This window comes from Balearica regulorum, chromosome 1 (assembly GCF_011004875.1).
Source record: "Balearica regulorum gibbericeps isolate bBalReg1 chromosome 1, bBalReg1.pri, whole genome shotgun sequence".
Lineage (NCBI taxonomy): Eukaryota > Metazoa > Chordata > Aves > Gruiformes > Gruidae > Balearica > Balearica regulorum.
In genome coordinates this window covers 118,699,627-118,718,947 of record NC_046184.1, presented here as the reverse complement: position 1 = coordinate 118,718,947, position 19,321 = coordinate 118,699,627, and the positions used below count along the sequence as shown (strand labels likewise).

General features: G+C 39.8%; 1 protein-coding gene across 8 annotated transcripts in view; it reads left to right on the top strand.

Moving 5' to 3' along the window:
- Positions 1-16,576, top strand: part of ERG (ETS transcription factor ERG) — a 152,296-nt gene extending 135,720 nt beyond the window's left edge. For 6 of the 8 annotated variants that reach the window (XM_075772010.1, XM_075772000.1, XM_075772054.1 and 3 more), the window contains 6 exons: positions 876-956; positions 3,012-3,083; positions 8,940-9,008; positions 9,374-9,430; positions 11,254-11,301; positions 14,095-16,576. In XM_075772010.1, coding sequence (XP_075628125.1) covers positions 876-956; positions 3,012-3,083; positions 8,940-9,008; positions 9,374-9,430; positions 11,254-11,301; positions 14,095-14,615 — 848 coding nt within the window. In that variant the 3' untranslated portion in view covers positions 14,616-16,576. The remainder of the gene's footprint in view (positions 1-875; positions 957-3,011; positions 3,084-8,939; positions 9,009-9,373; positions 9,431-11,253; positions 11,302-14,094) is intronic. The other 2 variants (XM_075772029.1, XM_075772038.1) reach the window with 1 other exon arrangement.
- Positions 16,577-19,321: the final 2,745 nt, after the last annotated feature.

Below are 19,321 nucleotides of genomic sequence, written 5' to 3'. Positions count from 1 at the left end.
CAGCTGGGTTTTCAAATATCTATTGCAAATGTTGCTGTTCCTAAGAACAAAGCAGGGAGCCTGATCCAAAGCCTTTTGAGACTGATGGAAAGATTCCCATTGATTTCAGTTGGCTTTCACTCATGCACATTGGAGAAAAGAGTTAGGGAATATTTCTACAGGTCCATCTCAGAGAAAAATAAAATTAAAACCTAGAATATTTGTCATCATACTATAGGAAGAAAATCATATGGGATTCAGTGCTAATGTTTTTTCTGGTCACATACTCATTTCTTTCCATTTTAACAATGAGAATGCTAAACGAGAGTGCAAACATTGATTCATAAAGCAAATTCCAGGCATGATTCTAAGGACTGACAGCAGTTTGCTCTGCTCTGAATAGGATCAGGAAGATTTCACTGATTTGAATAAAAGTTCTGTAAATTTATGGAAAAAAGGAACAGTCCCTGAAGTCCAATTGCAAAGTACTTGTAGTTCATGGCTAGCATTTCAAAGGAAAAGAAGGGACTAGTGAATTCCTGGCTTGAGGGCTTTCATCTAAGCTTGAGAAAATTTTGCAGGTTTGCCTCAGTTTAAAGAAGTTAAAGTGAACATGGTTTTAAAAAAAAAAAACAAGCATTGCAACACCAGTGCGGTGCAGTCTTCTCCACACGCACACTGTCAATAATCAGTCAGAAATATTATGCATTCATAATGTTGAATAAATGAATGCCCTAGTTTAAGCTGTAGCATACATGCCTCCCTCCAAACTGCAGACTGAAACTGACTGTCAGTAGACTCGCATTCAAACAATCCTGTCAGGGAAAAATATGGTTTAAAAAGATAATTCACAATTTTTTTTTCATTTTGGTGTTGCTTTTTGTTTTGTTTTGTAGCTCCTCTTCCACATTTGACTTCAGATGATGTTGATAAGGCCTTACAAAACTCTCCACGGTTAATGCATGCTAGAAACACAGGTAATGCTGGCACTGCTCCCATTGCTATAGGTCATCTTCTAAAAGCACAGGATTCCTTTTTATGGGTTGCTTGCTAAAAATGGAAATGGTAAATCAGGAGGGAGACAAGCGTATCCTCTCCTTGGTGTGTGTGTGAGTCTTATGCACAGACACACAGAAAAAAGGTGAGATCACGCAAGGCCAGATGGTGCAACAATGGTCTCCTTACTGGTAATTTCTTGTGTCTTACAAGAGAATGGGGTCCCTGACACATGATAAATTGAAGGCTTGGGGCCTTTGTCTCTGAGGACATTTTTTCTCATTCTGTCTCATTGTACTGTCAGATCTACTCCACAGATCCCTAGAAGGTTGGTGGAGCTCAGAAGTGCTTCAGCACTTGCCTAAGTGCTGTGGGCTCTGGTGAATGGGCACTGTCTCCCCTCCCATGCAGTATATATCGTATAATCAATAAAATTGCTATTCAGGCAGTTAGCTCATCTCATTTGTCAGTTATATGGGACTTGAGCTAGGAGCTCCACTAAGTTTGATGTGAATGTAAAATTATTTTTGTTAATATTCATCCTTCCGTTAATTTGGCCCAGAAGAGTATGGAGTGTAGGTAGGAGAATGATACAATACATTCCTCAAAAGCATCTGTCTTTCAGGATGTGACTTAAAATATTTCTGAAATAATTCAGAATAAATTTTATCTTGCTCTAACAGTTGTACAACAGAGGATGGCATGGAATTTTACGTATAGTATGATATACATACTGATTAAAGATGTTTGGAGTATTGCATGATCATGCCTGAGGGTATTAGTTACCTACAGTGACCAGAAATAACAATTCTTTATAAGAAATGAAAAAGATAATACAAAGGATAATGCAAAAGAAAAAAAAAAGATAAAACATTGGATTGCGATGCCTATTTCATATTTCATTTAGTTTTTCACTGTGGTAAGTAGCAGTGAGTTTCCTAGGAAAATTAACTAGATTAGAAGATCACTCCCTGAGATTAGATGTTTGCCACTTGACATGAAGTCCTACTGTGGGCTGTAGGCCTGCTGCAAACCCCACCAAAAGCAACAAAGAAATTTTCCATTTACTTTGATGGGGTTTGGAATAAGCCTTAAGCCCTTTTTAAAAATAGATGGACTCGATGGTCTTTTCCATCTCTGGCTTTCTAGATTCTAATTTGCCAAGCAGTTTCCACATACAGTTTTCCAAGTGTTGTTCAGCAGTTCTATGTGTTATCTTTTTCTATATGTGTGCACTGACAATGATACTTTGAAATTCATTTCACCAAATGAGATTGTGTGCATTTCTGTCATTGGGAGTGTGAATAATATCATGCTGATCATCAGCATAAGGAAAACTAGTTGTTCTGTTAGCATAAGAACTTTGGAGTGGGATTTTCAAGGGACCCTAAAACAGAAACAAATTCTTCTTGAAGTCAGCAGTAATTGCAAAAATCCTTATGACCCTTTTCATGTTCCTAGAGATGGTCATTAGATGTCTGTTGATGTAGTTAGAGAAATTTCAAAGCCTGAGATAAGTGAGATACCATTTTCTATATCAAGCTCAGTATTTTGAATTTTTTCACTCTGTGCAGAGAATGAGATTTGTGAGGGTCTGACCCCAAACCAGCCAAAGTCTGTGAGAAGATTCCCACAGACACCAATAGGCTTTGGCCCAGGCCTACAGTCTCTGTTGAAAATATCAACCTGTTTGGGAAGTGCATGCACTAATGAAGAGAAGGCAAAGAAGTTTTATTTCAGAAGATACGAAACCACCTGGCCAGGTGCAGATGATTGTGGTGAAGGTAGAAGGGATTTCCTGAACTTGACTGTCTCCTCCCTTAACACGGATTTTGCGCAGAGTTTTATCCAGTAATTTGAATGGATTTATACAGGTGTAAAGGCTATTGGAATTAACTTTTATATATATTAATTGTAAAAGAGAAATTAGTTATTCATAGTCTTTGTTCAGACACACTATAAGAAGGAAAATATCAGTGGACTTAGGGACTGTGAAAATGAATCTTTAGGTGTTATGTCTTCTTCTTTCTCTTTAGGAGGTGCCACTTTTATTTTCCCAAATACATCAGTTTATCCAGAAGCAACACAAAGAATTACAACCAGGCCAGGTATGAACAATGACCACCTTTTGTATGCTGTGATCTTACTCATTTCATCCCTTGAAGTATCTCGTTCTTTTTCCTCTTCAACTCTCTTTCCATAAATATTAGGCTATATTTTGAATACACACACCTATTATATATATATATTTTATATATATATATAAGTGTGTATATAACACTGTGTAGAGTGAGATGATTAAATACAGCAGTTTAATAAGTCTATTTCTTCCACATATCTCTGTCTTTGAAGCAATGCTATCTACTGTTTAAAGCAGAGAACCGGAAGATCTGAGCTCTATTCACTGGTTCTGTTGCATTGTCCCAGTACAGTCACTTTTCAATGTGCTTCAGCTCTCTGTCTGTAAAATGAAGCAAGAATACCCTCTTTTATAATGCTATTTGAAGTATATTGGGAAGAAGTACTCTAAAATGAAGGATACATGTTTCTCCTGCTGTCTACTTTTTATTTATGTTGGAGGCAAACCAACCCCACAACATCTGATTGTGAGTTTGAGAGACTACATAAAGTAAAATCAAAACTTAAGAAAGTTCTAATTGCTCAAAAGTTTGAAGCCCATGAATGTATTGTGGGTGTGCTGGTTTGTGAAAGGCTAAAGGAAATAATTAAAGAATGTGACGACATTGCTATGAAGCTAAAAATTTTCTTTGAATCAATCACCCTTCACCACTAAAGATGCTGAAAAAATGCCTCATCTGGACATTTGGTTTTCCAGTAATAAGTGCAAAGTACTGTGAGACATCAAGAGGAGTTGCAGGAACATACTAAATTTAAAGGAAACCCATTACTGAGCCAGAGGCATATATCCAAGTGTTCTGACGGGACATACACTTGAATTGTCTGAGCTCTTGTGAAAAGATACATTCTCTCATTAAAAACACAGGGGGTTTTGGATAGCAAATATTTTATCTATCTTTTGTTAATGCTCTAGGAACAGCACATGCAAGTAACTATCATATATACATGTGCATACTTGTATATATGCATGTCTATAGATTTGTTAATTCATAATTAAAACAGATAAATAAGGAAACAGCTACCAGACCATTCATTACATGATGAAATCCACCCTGCTCATTTTCTAGGAAAACAAAATCTTCTGCTAGATTTACTTGTTTATAATAGTGAATAAAAAGGGAAGCACTGATCCAATGCATAAATTTGGCATTTGGCTTCCATAAGGCATTTACTGAAGTGCCCCACAATTATTTACAATAAAAGTTAAATCAGCATATCATAAGAAATAGATTGAGAACTGGCTAATTAATCTGTTACCAAGACAGTGTGTCGTGGGTGCTTTAGCATTCTTTGCCATGATCTATAGTTATTAATAACTGGGAAAAAAAGGACACAATAAAATTTAGTATAAAACTTAGACTAAGACATTTGATTTTGTCATTACTTAAAGTCAGAGATTCCTCTAAAGGATTCCTGCACAGGTGCCCAGAAGCCTTATTAGAGAGAAATGAACTGGCAATATGTTAACAGCTGAAAATACAAGTTGATAAATGCATATGAGACACAAGTTATTTGCATATCTTACTGATTTCAAATTAACCTTCTTCACTCATGAAAGAAGAACTTAACATAGGCGTCTCTATTTATGACACAATGAAAGCCACTGCTCTAGTTGTTGGCCAAAGTGAAAAAAAGTAAACAAATGAAATAATACAGTGGAGGATCATATGGGAAATCTGACTGTGCCATTAAATAAATCAGCAGTGTGGCCTTGCACAGAAAGCTGGGTGAATCATCCCTTACAAAAAGGCTATCTGCAGAATTAGAAAGCACTTAGAGCAAGCCATGGGAATATGGAAAAATCTTTTGAGCATGTTGAAAGATACAGAAGTCTGAAATTGTTCAACTCAGGGTCTGGAGATGAGGAAACATGATATAATTATAAAAATAAAGAGTGTCACAGAGTACCTGCTTAGTCTCAGTATTAGAAGAAAGGATATTAAAAAAAAAGTTAGACATTTTCATGAAACATTAAAGCAGACTGTGGCCCTCATGGTCACAGGTTATAGTAGTGCCCAGGAGCTTTGAATGGCATGGAGGAGTGTGGACATGAATATGGATAAGACGAAGCACAGCCATAGAAACAATTACCAACTATACAATGTAAAACTGGATGCCCAAAACTCTCAGTAGTTTCCAAGAAAAATGAACATGTAACATAAGACCAGAGGGACCTGGGTGTCCTGCAGGAAATAACCATGCCAATTGAGAGGATTTCAGGCAAAGGCCAGAATGAGTCTACTGTGAAAGAATACTATTTTATGGGTATGTTTCCGCTGGACTTGAACAAAAACTGGATTTTTCTATTCCATAAGAAATTCTATTATTTCAATATTTTTTTCATCCTTACTTGTGATGGAAAAATATAATGCTAGTTTTCTGTGAAGTAAAATGTTCTAAAAAACCTACATATCAGACACGGTGAAGTCCTTTATTTCAGCATTTTTATCTAAATCACATTTACAATGACACTTACAAAACAAAATACTTTATGTCAACATCTTCCTGTGTTTACACAATTACTTGTGGGAGCTGTAGGTTGGATATAGGGTGTCTCTATTTTTCTGTGTATACCAGTGTATTCTAACTAAACATTTCCTACACCAAACTATCATGTGATTTTGAAAGTATTATTTTATTTTATCTTGTACAGTTGAAAGTTGACAAACATCTTTAAAGTCGACTTTTCATTCTGAAATAAAGTTTTTTTGCAGAAATTCAGTTTTCTCTCAAGAAACTATTTCGTTGGCTTATTCTGTGGCCTTCCTTTTAGTTAAATGTCACATTTCAACTAGACTGCAAAGAAGCTTTTCCATAACAAAGCGCCCTTCATGTGAGAGCAATACCAGACCCTGGGGACAATCACTTGATGACATGAAAAAGGTCAAAAATGGAGGGGGGGATAGATAATGTTAAATGGGAATTAGCCAAATCCTGGGGTGCAATTCTGGAGAAAGTAATTAAGCATTGACATTGTTAAGGCACTACAATAGAAAATAGGAAATGAGCAGGTCTTGTAATGAACTGCAATGACAAAGGCGTATTTCTTCAGTCACCTTTACAACAGAACATGAGGTTTCAGCAAGCTGAAAGTAATACAATGAAACTATCAGGAGCTCAGGAAGACCTAATATGGGTTTGTCTACATGTCTCATCAAACAGGAGCATTCCCATCAAAGATCTGTCCAAGATAAGGACATGTTGTACTGGTATCTCATGAATAAGAACAGATCTGCTTATCTAGGATAGCAACATGTTTATCAAGGCACAATACTGAACTAAGAATGAAGTTGGAATTTTGCGCTATTTCAAGAAAGGCTGATAACTGGATTTTTCTTTTAATGGAGAGGGCGTAGTCAGGAAAACATCTTAAGATGTGTTGAGTTAAAAGGCAAAACAATTTTCTCACAGTACTAAATTTGTACCGACTATATTTCAAGGCTACGAGTGCCACTGAGTACAAGCACACAGCATCACACAGCCCTCTCAGTGTACAGGTGTCTAATAATTTGGAGACTCACAAATAGGGAGAGGAGAGGAGAGGAGAGGAGAGGAGAGGAGAGGAGAGGAGAGGAGAGGAGAGGAGAGGAGAGGAGAGGAGAGGAGAGGAGAGGAGAGAGGAAATTGTGAGAGGAGTTGCACGGCCTAATGACAAGCACATATGTTCTATGAGATCTTCCTCCCCTATTTGTCTGTAGCCTTTCCAGGCAGGGAATGGAAGAACTTGAGGAAAAAATAGGTTCCTGAGGTCACCAGAATCTCCCTGGCAAGGCTGCCATGGAGGTAGAGAACTGGCCAGGCAAGGCAGGACTGGACAAGATACATGCAGGCAGCCCACAGCTGAGCCCTGTCCCCCTCTGTACAGACACAGCTCGGAACCCCTGGAAACATTACCTGAGTCCTTCTGATTTTTTTTTTTTTTTTTTTGCCAGATGATAAAGTCCTCAGGCCATGAGGTGGCTGTAATAGCAGTGTTGATCTCAACCTGGTCAGGACCTCTGGATGTTACAATGATTCACCAGCACACCAGTATTCTGTTCAGTGACGAGCACTTGTACATTTCACATTATTTTCTCTGAGTTCCTGAAGGACAATACTGTGGAATAGTCCTCAAGGAATCAGGGATAAAAGATCAGTGGTCATTTGAATGCAATACAAAGATAAATTGCATATCTCAGCAAAAGCAAAGTTTTGAAGTATAATATTCCAGGAGATGACAGTGCTGGTAGTGCCAGTCTGCTCCTCAAGCCAAACAGACTAAGTAAATGAAAAGCAATTTTGTTGTGAATTTCACATTACACTTTATTTCCATTCAATATTTCTGCTCATAGTGCTTGGAAATGGGCAGAGATACATCTGTTTTGCAGAGAGTCAGACTGTGACTGTTTCTTTACTTCCTAAATGGTTTCATTTCCAAACATCATTTCTAAAATAAAGCACAAGCACTGTTAAGAATTAAATCATCCTCACAAACTTATTTCAACCAGGTGGGTACTGCTACCTTCCTGAGATCCTGGGCAGGCTACATAAGTCTCTGATTTTGGCAGCAATTTTAGCTAATGTGTTAAAGCCAGCCACAGAAAAGCACAGACAACTGCAAAAGATTTAAAAGGATAAACCAAATATTTGATTTTACTACATATACTTTATGAAGAAAGCTTTTATGGTTTAGTTTCTTCATTTTTATATGCTAAAGCATTTAAATGAAATAGAAGTAATGAGTGAATTAAAGGAAAGGTAAACAAAAATTTAGATACATAAAGTTAAGGAAGCTTGTCCCAAGGAGCAGAAAGGAATATTTAAATAGATGAAGCATGCAAAAAGCTATCCACTTTTTGGAAGAAATACAATATGTATACATATACATGTTTAACATTTAAGCATGTTCCCTGTTTTCACATGCTATTTTTCTAAAGATCTCTGAGGATACTGGGGTGTGGGAGGGAAAGTGAAGGAAAATTAATTATTTATAATTTGAAATGACTAGTAGAAGAGAAACTAGTAAGATTGGCAAAGTGCAGCAATCAGTTATCGCAAAAGGCTGGATTCTGAATGATGACAGTGAGACCAGAAGATGCATCTGAGGAAGAGAGCACTTCCAAGCATGAGGAATAATATCATGGAGAGAGCATAATAAAATGCATGATGGCAATGAGAGCTAGTGCAAACACAAACATACAACAGTTGTTTAGAAGAATCTCCAGCAGACAAAACCAAGACTTTTTCGTCTCACACATCTCTGCCTATGACCAGGTGGCAGAAAAGGCAACTCTCAAACTCAACCTATAAGGTTTGGTTAATCTCAAAGGATGACAGCAACAGACTAGCAAAGAATGGCACATTAAATCAACTAATGTCTATCTTCTTAAAATAAAATACTGTTACTTGCTGAGATTGGGAGGGAATGGTACACAGTTTATGCTTAATCTGAGCTTTGACCTCTTGGGGGACTTTCCCTACAAGACTCTACCATAAATTGTCAATGATGAGCAGTGTGTGTCATTCCTTGGTGTCCAGGGCTGAGGAAGGGGACCAAAGGGAGTACTATCACCCTTTGGAAATGATGGACTCTATAGAGTATTTGTACCATCTATTTCAGAGCAGTTCAGACATATAACAAGAACAGGCACCTCTAAAGAGTAATGCAGAGGGCAATGTGGTACTGTTATTTTTAGAGACAATAAAAACAATAAAGGTTTTAACAAAGAGTATCCTTCCTATTTCAGTAATTTTTCCAATCCAGTGAGTCCCCTATAAATGTGCCCTTTATGGACATAAACACTTTACACTGTATCTGCATGAATCAGTGTATTTTTCCTTTGCAGATTTGCCTTATGAGCAAGCCAGGAGATCAGCATGGACGAGTCACACCCACCCCAGTCCTCAGTCAAAAGGTAAAAGCATCTGCATATGTCTAGCCTGTGGGCCTAACGCACATCTGGTGCAACCTGTACAGACTCTGAAGTGAACTGATGGGAGCTACCTCAGCATTCATCTCTGGAGGACTTTTACCTGTGCCTTGGCTGGAAAGCCTGTTAGCTGGGTGTAGGCTATACTGGGTGTAGTCACTGAGGCAGCCACATCCTTCCTTGAACTTAGGTTTCATCAAGTCCATGACCATATAGTCTTATAAAGCTAAATCCTATTGTGACTGTCATTGAGTGGTAAGCAGCAGGAGTCCCAGGCCTGTGATCTATCCCAGGTTTGGTGACCACCTTTCAAACTGGAAAAATAACTACGTGGGTTTTTCCATTTTCAGCTACTCAGCCATCATCCTCAACAGTTCCCAAAACAGAAGACCAGCGTCCTCAGTTAGGTGGGTGTCATTTTGTTTGAATTGTGCCTGGGTGTGACAGGGTTTGTGGAACGTGGTGAGAAGGACAGCTCTGACCTACCAACCAGAAACAAATTGCAACATCTGATTCAGACCACTAACGAGATCTCCAGCTGGTAGCTGTTAAATCCCCAGACATGTATGAGTTGGCTCTACAGCTTGATCTGAGAAGGCTCCCATGGCCATTGAAAATTGCTTTTAATAATGTTTAATGGCAGTGACAACCTTGCAGAGTGAAAAAGCTGTCAAACAAAGTACCTGTGTATAGTTTAGGTGGAAGGTACGGATGTCAAAAGACCATATGCTCCACGGTAGTTGAAATGCTAGCGGTTGGAAAATCTGCATGAGCAAAGAAATGAAAATGGATTACAGCCCACAGAAACCTATTTGAATTGGGCTCCTGAAATTAAACAGGAAAATTAGAAGGGTTCTCAGTCTATTGTGAAACTGAGGAGAAAGAAGTTTATGAGTTTGTAAAGTAGTAGTTTTGCAAAATGGGTGCATTTTGTGTTTTCAAAGCAGCTAATCCACAGGGCAGAACTTAATCCCTTATTGTGACTTTGACTGTGTTTTGGACAGGTAGCTAGAAAGCACTACAGACATTCTGAGTCAGTTATGGCTTTTGTTAACAGCAAAAGAGTAGAAGTAGGAAATAAAAGAGATTTGGAGCATATTCTTAGCTCAGAAGACTCTAAGCCTCTTTTTATCACATGGATTTCAAATCATTATTCTGGTTTTTGTTATAGCTAAATAAGACTGTGTGCATGACTACATCTCATTAACTCATATGCATGCTGCCTGGGAAGTATTATACTGCTTTTTGCCCAAATAGCGTTTTATCTAATCTGGCCTTCCAACCATGAGAATCTTTCAAGAAATACACTGATGATTTATGTAAGTCCTTAGGACCGTTTAATGGCGCTGTGTGAGCTGCACAGATTATTTAAATGGTATAAGGAATGTAACCTGATTATCTTCTTGGCTGTAAAACTGGCGGACGTTTGAGAGCAGCTGGCCGGAGGTGAGGCAGCCCAGCAACAGGGTCGTTCAGCAAGGGGCTCCAGGCTGCGCTTGCAGCCCATGGCTTTGGCTTATGTACTTCTGTCACAGTCTTCCCTTTTTTCCTGTTGTACTTCAATTCAGGCCAAAATAAGTTTTCATTTCTGGAGGGAATCCCTTGAGGAAAACATTGAGATGCTGCGGGCATTGTGTGGCTGACACGGGCTCTTCTGAAAACGCTAGTTGCAAGGTTAATATAGGGGATCCCTCACTGGACTCTGGTGACAAAGAAGAATCGACCTGGCCACATTTCAGCCATGTACCCTCAGTCCTCTTCTGGAGGTTCTTTTGGCACAGAAAGAGTTAGCAGCAGCAGGGGGAAAACGAATGTGGCCTTGTAAGAGGAGAGGCTGCTGTCCTTTGCGGAGGGGACTCTCACCCCATTCCCTGTCTGTGCCTGTGGGCCCTGGCACACTGCAAGGATCGATAGTCTTAAAAGGTGTACTTTATTTAAGTAGGAATCAGAATACTTTTGGGCCGAAGTTAGTATGTCTGAATAAATGCTTGTACACACTAATACAGTACAAAAGGCAAATGTGTATCCTTGCAATTGTTCACTTGCACACCCAATTTTAAGAGAAAACATGCAAATACTGCAATGCAGAGAGAGGAACCGCTCTCCCCAGTCTTGAACCTGCTGTCCCATCAGGTAGTATACACTTCCCCTTACAAGGTTAAAAAATAACACCTAAAATATTTGACATCATTTTTACATGATTTTAAATCTTTCTTTCACAATTTTGTAGATCCGTATCAGATTCTTGGACCGACCAGCAGCCGACTTGCAAATCCAGGTGAGAAGGGATTTTGCTGATTTAGGAGGATTTCTCTTCACTGCTAGTGTCCCCACTTCAGCTTTAAGGCCAAACCTGGAAGGTGATGTGACTGATTTTACCCCTCTTCTATATGACTCAGTGGAAGCTGATGATACCCAATGTGTTGCAGGATTAGGTTGCTAAATTACACAAGGGTGGGACTGAGGTCACAGATTAAAAGACATAAACTCATGTCTCTTAATGTAGGTGTCTGCATATGAGCTAGGTGTCTTATTTCCCATGATATTCATTGGAGATGTAGTTAATACAGCTCTCTGTAGAGAGCTATTCAAATCATCCTAGAGTAGATGATTACATTCAGTCAGTCAAATACTTCATTAGAGCTATTTGGACTCCTCATATCAATAGGAGTTCACTTCAGTTGCCTAAACATTGGGGTTTTGTTAAGTGCTGTAAGATATCCCATCTGGCCTCCAGGTACCCCTCCAGAGGGGCATGACTCTCATACCGATCTGCGTTGTATGTGTCCCAGATTCTGTTAATCCACAAGACATTGCCATACTGACCTTCACAAATGAAAATTTGTGGTATGAATAAATATACGGGGGGGGGGGGGGAAATGGAAAGCATAATCTATTTGCAAAGAATAATTGGGTTAAACGCTTCAAAAATATTCTCCCACTTTAAGAAAGTGGCAACAGGGCGCATTGTGGACATATTTTAGCTAAAGACAGGAACCTTTTTAGTGAGTTAATAACACTGATTGTGAACTGTGCAGATTTCACTGTTGCTGCTCTGAGTCCACAGGACACACTGTGGCTGTACACCACCGTAATCAACATCATAATCTGCCACAATGGATTGACATTGTACATGCCACTTCCTGTTTCCCTTGCTTTAACAGCCACAGGGCACTGTGTTCCTTCTTCTACCTTGCAGGTCTCCTCAACCCCCAGTAAAAATGTTTCTTCTTACAAGGATTGTATGGCTTTTGAAGGCATGAAAATGCCAAAATATCGTTCCATTTCCTTTCACTTTATCCCAAGTGACATCAAGCACAGTTCTAGAGTAACTTTCTAAACAGTTTTGCATGGCATAGGAAAGCAATTAAGTGAGTATTAAGAACAGGATTTTCCAAATGGCCTAAGGCGGTGGGTTTCCAGGTGACACTGATCTTAACTGGAAGTGGGGGCCCACCTCCCTTTAATTTGTTCGTAAACCTTGGCTTTTACAATTTTGTCATATGTCCATTTGGTAGCCTTCATTACTGTGGAAAACACTAACATGATCTAGATTGGGACGCTTTTTTAACGTTTGGATATGGAATTCGTACACACCATCATTCCTGTGCTTTGACATGTTTTGTGTGTTTATAAATTGGTGGAATTACTCTCTCATTAAAAGGAAATTGACAGCAACCATTTATTTTCATAGGACTATATATTACATTTGGAAGGCAAGTGTTTATGTTAGAACATATGTTGGATTGCTTATTCAAAAATTTGTGTTTTGTCCAGTGCTGAACTGTTTATTGATTTTCAAAGGCTAATCCTCTTGTTATGTTCCGTGTATTAAAACTTGCATGCCTTGCTCATACCATGGATTCTTTTGTTTGTTTGTTTACTTAATGCATGTTAATGGAACAGAAGAAATTCATTAAGGACAGTTTGGATAAATATCATTTAAACGAATATGGGTTTCGGTTGCACTGAAGTATAAACTGCTAATGGATTTCAGATGCTACTCTAGCTTGATATTATAATTCGCTACTATAAGCATTCTAAAGAAAAGCTTGTTTATTATACCCATGTATCTGGTTTGGGGGAAAAAAAAAAAAGAAACCCAACTGATTCCTGGTCAGAGATGTACTTGAAAGTTAGCACATACAAGCTGGTTGGCAAATTCTGCTGACATTGTGCTTGTGAAACAGATTGCCTTGCAAGCTGCTTCAGCTGTATTTTGCATCATTTCAGTGCTGCTTTATTAAGAAATGCTAAGCTTTTAACATGAATATCAGTGGCAAGGCCCTTTGAAATCTACTTTCAATTGCCTAAAATGCTCAAATTTTGTTCCCATAACTCTGGGCAACGCACTTCTGCAAAGTTGACAGCAGATTAATTATTTTCTTTTTAAGGTGAAATTGGCGGAGGAGCGAGAAAAAACCTACAAAAATGTTTTAAGTCTTAACTTCAATAATCATTTAAACTTGTTTGACACAGAACGATGACAAGAATGTATTTTATGGACCTTTTCACTGTTCTTGCGAATGTTTTGCCCTATGGTTGTATGCAGTGCAACAGCAAGCTAATAAGTTTCCGTTCTGCATTTCCCCAAATGCTGCAAATGAATGATATGGTTTGGCATGAGCCCAGCTTTCTCTAAACTTCTCCATTTTGTGTAGGCTTATTCCATAGCAGGGAACATTTAGTTGCAACATAATGCTGTGAGAACAAGCAAAATGTTACGCAAGTGAAAGCTGTTTGTCCTGAACTTTAGAGATTAGTTTCCTAAATGAGTGCTGTATTATTTCCCCATCAATTGTCCGCACTGAATGACATTAGGTAACTACTAAATCTCCATGTAATGGCATTCTGCCACTCAGATGAGGGAAAACATGACACATTACCATTATCTCTGCTCTTTAGGATTTCATGAGACAGAGCTGGGAGAAAGGGGACTAGTTAAGAGTAAGAACTAGGAACGAACATTGCAACAGTTCCTAGTAGGGTCCTGTGTGAGAGCCTGGAAGAATTGATGTCTTAACGTTATTAGTCACTAGTCCTGACATTTCTATTTCATTTCCCCCCACAGGGAGCGGGCAGATACAGCTATGGCAGTTCCTGCTGGAGCTCCTCTCAGACAGCTCCAACTCCAACTGCATCACTTGGGAGGGCACCAACGGGGAGTTCAAGATGACCGACCCTGATGAAGTGGCTCGGCGCTGGGGGGAGCGGAAAAGCAAGCCTAACATGAACTATGACAAACTCAGCCGTGCGCTTCGCTACTACTATGATAAAAATATTATGACTAAGGTTCATGGTAAGCGCTACGCCTACAAATTTGATTTCCACGGAATCGCTCAGGCTCTCCAGCCTCACCCCCCTGAGTCATCCATGTACAAATACCCATCAGACCTCCCCTACATGAGCTCCTATCATGCGCACCCTCAGAAGATGAACTTTGTAGCTCCCCATCCCCCTGCTTTGCCTGTAACATCGTCCAGCTTTTTCGCTGCCCCTAATCCGTACTGGAATTCACCAACTGGAGGTATCTACCCCAATACCAGGCTGCCAGCTGCTCATATGCCTTCTCATCTTGGCACCTACTACTAAGTGGGGAAAAAAAAGAAACACCAGAAAAAGCAAAGACACTTCTTGCTGGGATACAGTCCCTGATGTATTGCAATGAACTTTATTGGAGTACATGAATTAAAAGTGCCTAAAGAGACAAGTGAAGGTTTGGCTGGGAGAAAACACATAAAAAAATTAGATGTCAAAAAGACTGTTTGTAGTAGGGATTTAAAGGAGGTATTCAAGAAGTATTAAGATACTAAAATGTAATGTATATGTGCATCGACTCTGTGGACCAAACAACAATAGACTATTGTAGGTAAAAGCATGAAATGATAAGGAAAGCCTACAAAAGCTAGTGGTCTTAAAAAGTTGATAAGCTTATGTGTAAAGTTCGATATCTTGCTAGTGCAAAACTGGGACTATACTACGGCAATATAAGGATAAGTCTATAGTGACCTAACATACAATATATGAATCATTACAAAAGAGGGGGCAAAAGGGAAAAAAAAAGAAAAAAAAAACCCCAAACCCTACCTGTATTTAAAAAACAGAAACATATCAACAAGAGACTGGTTTAGTGTGGAAGCTGATTTGGAATATAACAGCATTGTTTTAGTTAAAATCAAATGCGTTCCATTCATCGGAGTGTTATCAGCTACTCAAACTGTGAAGAAAACCCAAACTTTAAGATTCCTTGACAGTATTACCAGGAACCCTGAGCCAAACATTGGAAATGAGAATGTGCTGGAGGGCAAGTGTATGACTGCAGATCAGAGGCCTGCACCTGACAGAGGCAGCAGAAAGGAGAAAGAGGAGGACGAAGGTGGTGAGAATGGGAGAAAAGAAACTTCTTTAACAGTAGAGACTGAAAAGACTGAAAACTTAGTAGCGTTGGGACTATGAAGAACTTGTTTGGACTTGTGAAACATATTGCTCAGTATCATACCATTCCCAGTATAACAGGAGGAACAGACTTGATTTTATAGTAATAAAGTAGAAGGGAAAAGCAGAAGAATTCAGAAATCAGAATATGCATCTCTTAAAAAAAAAGTAAAACTGGAATTGTGTTTGATATTTAAAAGTTACCAGTTAGAACCTCATCATTATTAAGGGAGTTTGTTTTCTATTGGTTAAAGCAAGAGACAACCCCTGACTGCCAAAATCAGAAATCCTGAAGTATTTTTGTTAGGCGGGCGCCAGTTTTTCTTTATCGAGTCGCGAACGCTGTGCGTTTGTCAGAATGAAGTATACAAGTCAATGTTATTTTTTTCCTTTTTATATAATTATTATATAACTTATGCATTTATACACTACGAGTTGATCTCGGCCAACCAAAGACACAAAAAAGGGACAATCAAAAATATTGTGGCCTTGAATTTTAACTCTGTATGCTTAATGTTTACATTATGAACATATTAGTACTTAGAATGCAGAATGTATGTAATAAAATAAGCTTGGCCTAGCATGGCAATTCAGATTGACACTGTAGTTTGCATTTGCATTTGCATTTTTAGTGCCTGACATGCCTATCAGATCTCCTACTCACCATGTTAAAATATGCTAGGCATTTTGTTTTAAAATTTTGTTTTGTGAAATCTGACAATCATGAAAATGTAGGAGCAAATAACAATGCTTAACCTAAGTTCAAAGTGGACAGGTGCTGTGTATCTTCTTTTCCAGACAGTTCTGCTAAAATACTTGCAACCCTTCTTCAACAGTGCCTTGCCATTCCTGTCCTGAGCTTCTTTTGCCCAGAGATTGCAGCTGTTCCCAATTTTTTTGACAACTTCATGGCCAAGATTGAAAATTAAGTCTTAAGGAGGCCTCTAAGGAAGAATACTGATACCCAGAAATTATCTTTTGTTGCCACCAGATCATGCAGCATAATCTCAGCCTGAGATGTATTTTCATACTGAATCATATGTTGAATTACCATGCCCCCTTGCTATTAATGCATACTGTATCATTATTAGTAAATAAAGTGAATAATGAATAACTTCCATTATTCCTCACTTTAGAATGGAGTGTATGTTAGCTCGTTAATTTGTCATTGCAGTCCATCCTGGCTGTTTACACAGGGCAGGATGTTTTCTTTCTCTTCTAGATTTAGAGGCTTCCCACCCTGTACCCTGGGCCCCAAAACTACATCTGGTGCCTAATGGCATGACTCCGTTTTTTTGCAACACCAGCTGAAGCACTGGTCTGGAAAATCAGCACTGACATTTATGAGTGGCTCTCCACAGCAGGCAGCGTTTACTGCAGAGACCCCAGACAGCTCAGACCTCCAACTATATCCCTTTTTTCCTGTTCTTTTGTCTCTTTTTCAGACAAAATGGGTGTGGTTTCAGGTTTTATAGCAAATGTTCTGCATATCCGTTTTGTGGAGCATTAATTGGTGCTGTGCAATAGGAGCCTACTTGCCAGAGTCACGTGTTATGGGTGTCTTGGTGGCAGTTTATAAGCACAGGATTATATTACTAATGTTTGAGACCTGAGCAGTGGCATCATAAGCCTTGTGATCGTTTGGGAAATAAGCACTGTAAGTCTGTATCTCTTAAAAAATAAAAACTCATGGAAAGGTTAGAAAAACTGAACTCTTGGAAAAGATTAGTCACTCACTATTTTAGAAAGTTGTGGCAGGCACACCTACATGCTGACTGTAAGAATAATAGTTTGCCTTTCAGTGGAAATACATCTACAGATGCTTGCTATCTACTTCATGTGTACTTCCAACTCAAAAAATGGTAAGTGTATTGTTGAACCACCTTTTAATTAAACACTTAAAAATCCAGATAAAACAACTGTCTTTGTTTAGATTGGCAAGGACATTCCTGGAGGCCTCCAAAGCATCCCCAGTTCTCACAGAGCTGGCTGCAGGATTTCCAGATTGTGTTGCCGGGCTGCTATCATGTGCAATGGGAACAACATCCTGATATTAAAAGAAAGGATCCAAATCCTGGGACAAGGATGGAGTCACAGCAGATGGCGTGATGGAGACCCCTCATGATGAAGAGCAAAATTCTACAGTAGGCCATGGCTCACTGGCGAACCAGTCCAGGACACCCATCTTAGACCAACACCTTTCCCCACGACCAGCTCACAACTTTCCATGAGCCTTGGAAAACATGGATTTTGCAACCCTGAGGATGAAGAGGAGAGTGGAGGATGGAGAGACCCTACTGCTGCTGCATTGGGAAAGGTGGCTGTGCTACTTGCGGGACCTCCCTATCCCAGGGGTGGCAGCCACCCCACGGCGTCTTCCTACTGTAGGGTAAGGACCAGCCCAGTGTCCCAGGGCACTGGCAGAGGCAAAACAGGCAGTGGACCCATGGCAGTGTCTCTGCTGCTCTGGTCCTGCTGCTGGGAGCCAGGAAGACCAGAGTGAGGCCAGAGTTTTAGGGAGTGGTTCCCAGTTCAGACCATGACAAGGGATGGGCCCAGTACAGCCAAAATGCTCAGGGAAGCTGAGCAACTCTGCCTCCATACCATGAGAGACATTCACGTGAGGCTCAGCCAGACCCCAAGACCTCAACTGAACATGCCATCTGTTTGCCATTTAAACACCTGGGTGCCTGGACAACATGGCCCTGATGAGTCCACATTTGTACACCTTGGTCATGTTAACTTCGGCCCTTTGTTCAAATTAGGACTTCTCTTAAAAAGTCAGTTGTCAGTCAAGTTTCATACCTTATTATAGCACTCTGAGGCCTGCTCTGAAAGTAGAAGCTATATTTTTCCTGAAATTTAGATACACGTGTGCTTATCTTTTACCAAGAAATACACATCTTTCTGAGAAGTTACACTATAACATGAGAAGTGATGGTGAGAAGAGTTTTAAAGTAAAACTAGGAAGCTCAAATTTCACCATTCTGGTTAAAGATAGTTCCCCTGATATTGAATTGGTTTTAGTGAGTATAAAAAAAAGCCTTTGAAGGATGTATTTTACAGCACTTGCATTATGAGTCTTAAGGGAAGATCAGCAGAGGTTAGGTTTTCTTGGTAAAATCTCTTCTTTTTTTCCCCCCACTGGAGTTGTCACATCCCTTGCTGTGTTGGGCTGTTTGGAGAGTCCTTTCTCATCAGACCACGGCTAAGAGCTCACAGCCCTTAGCGTTCAGAGGAGGCCACCCTCCTGCACTTGGCATTACACTGAGGGAGGCAAGGGCTAAGGAGTCCGTGAAGCATCCCCCTTGGTTAATTAGCACTATGGCCCTCCCTCCATAATGCACACTGCATATACACACACCTGCTCAGGCATGAAGCTCTTGGCTATGCATTCCCTCATGCTTCTCACCTTCTGGTTATGTCTTGACCTCTGTGCAGACCACAGGAGTGGTCACACCAGGATTTCAGCAAGAGAAAACATGAAAATGAATTGTGGGTAAGCCCATTTTCAGGAAGCACACGAGGCTGCTCGGAAGGCTGTCCTGACTCCCTGCTTGTTTCCAGGCTTCAGCTGCAACCTCCAAAGTGGCTTGGCTCCACCACCGCCCCTTGGGCAGTTTGACCGCTCCTTCAAGGCACTGGCAGCTGAGCCTACATCAGATGCATGACCCAGTGAGAGCCTTACTTGAGGAAGGGGGACTCCTTGGTGAGCTGGTTAATGAGGATATTGGGCCAACTGGAATGTGGACAGTTGTTTCAAAATGTAATGGCTGTCATTGTTTAGAAAGGCCATATTTTCAAGAAAAGTAAATAGGCAGGTTAGGCTAGGAATTGCCCTGAGATATACTTTTCAATCAGTG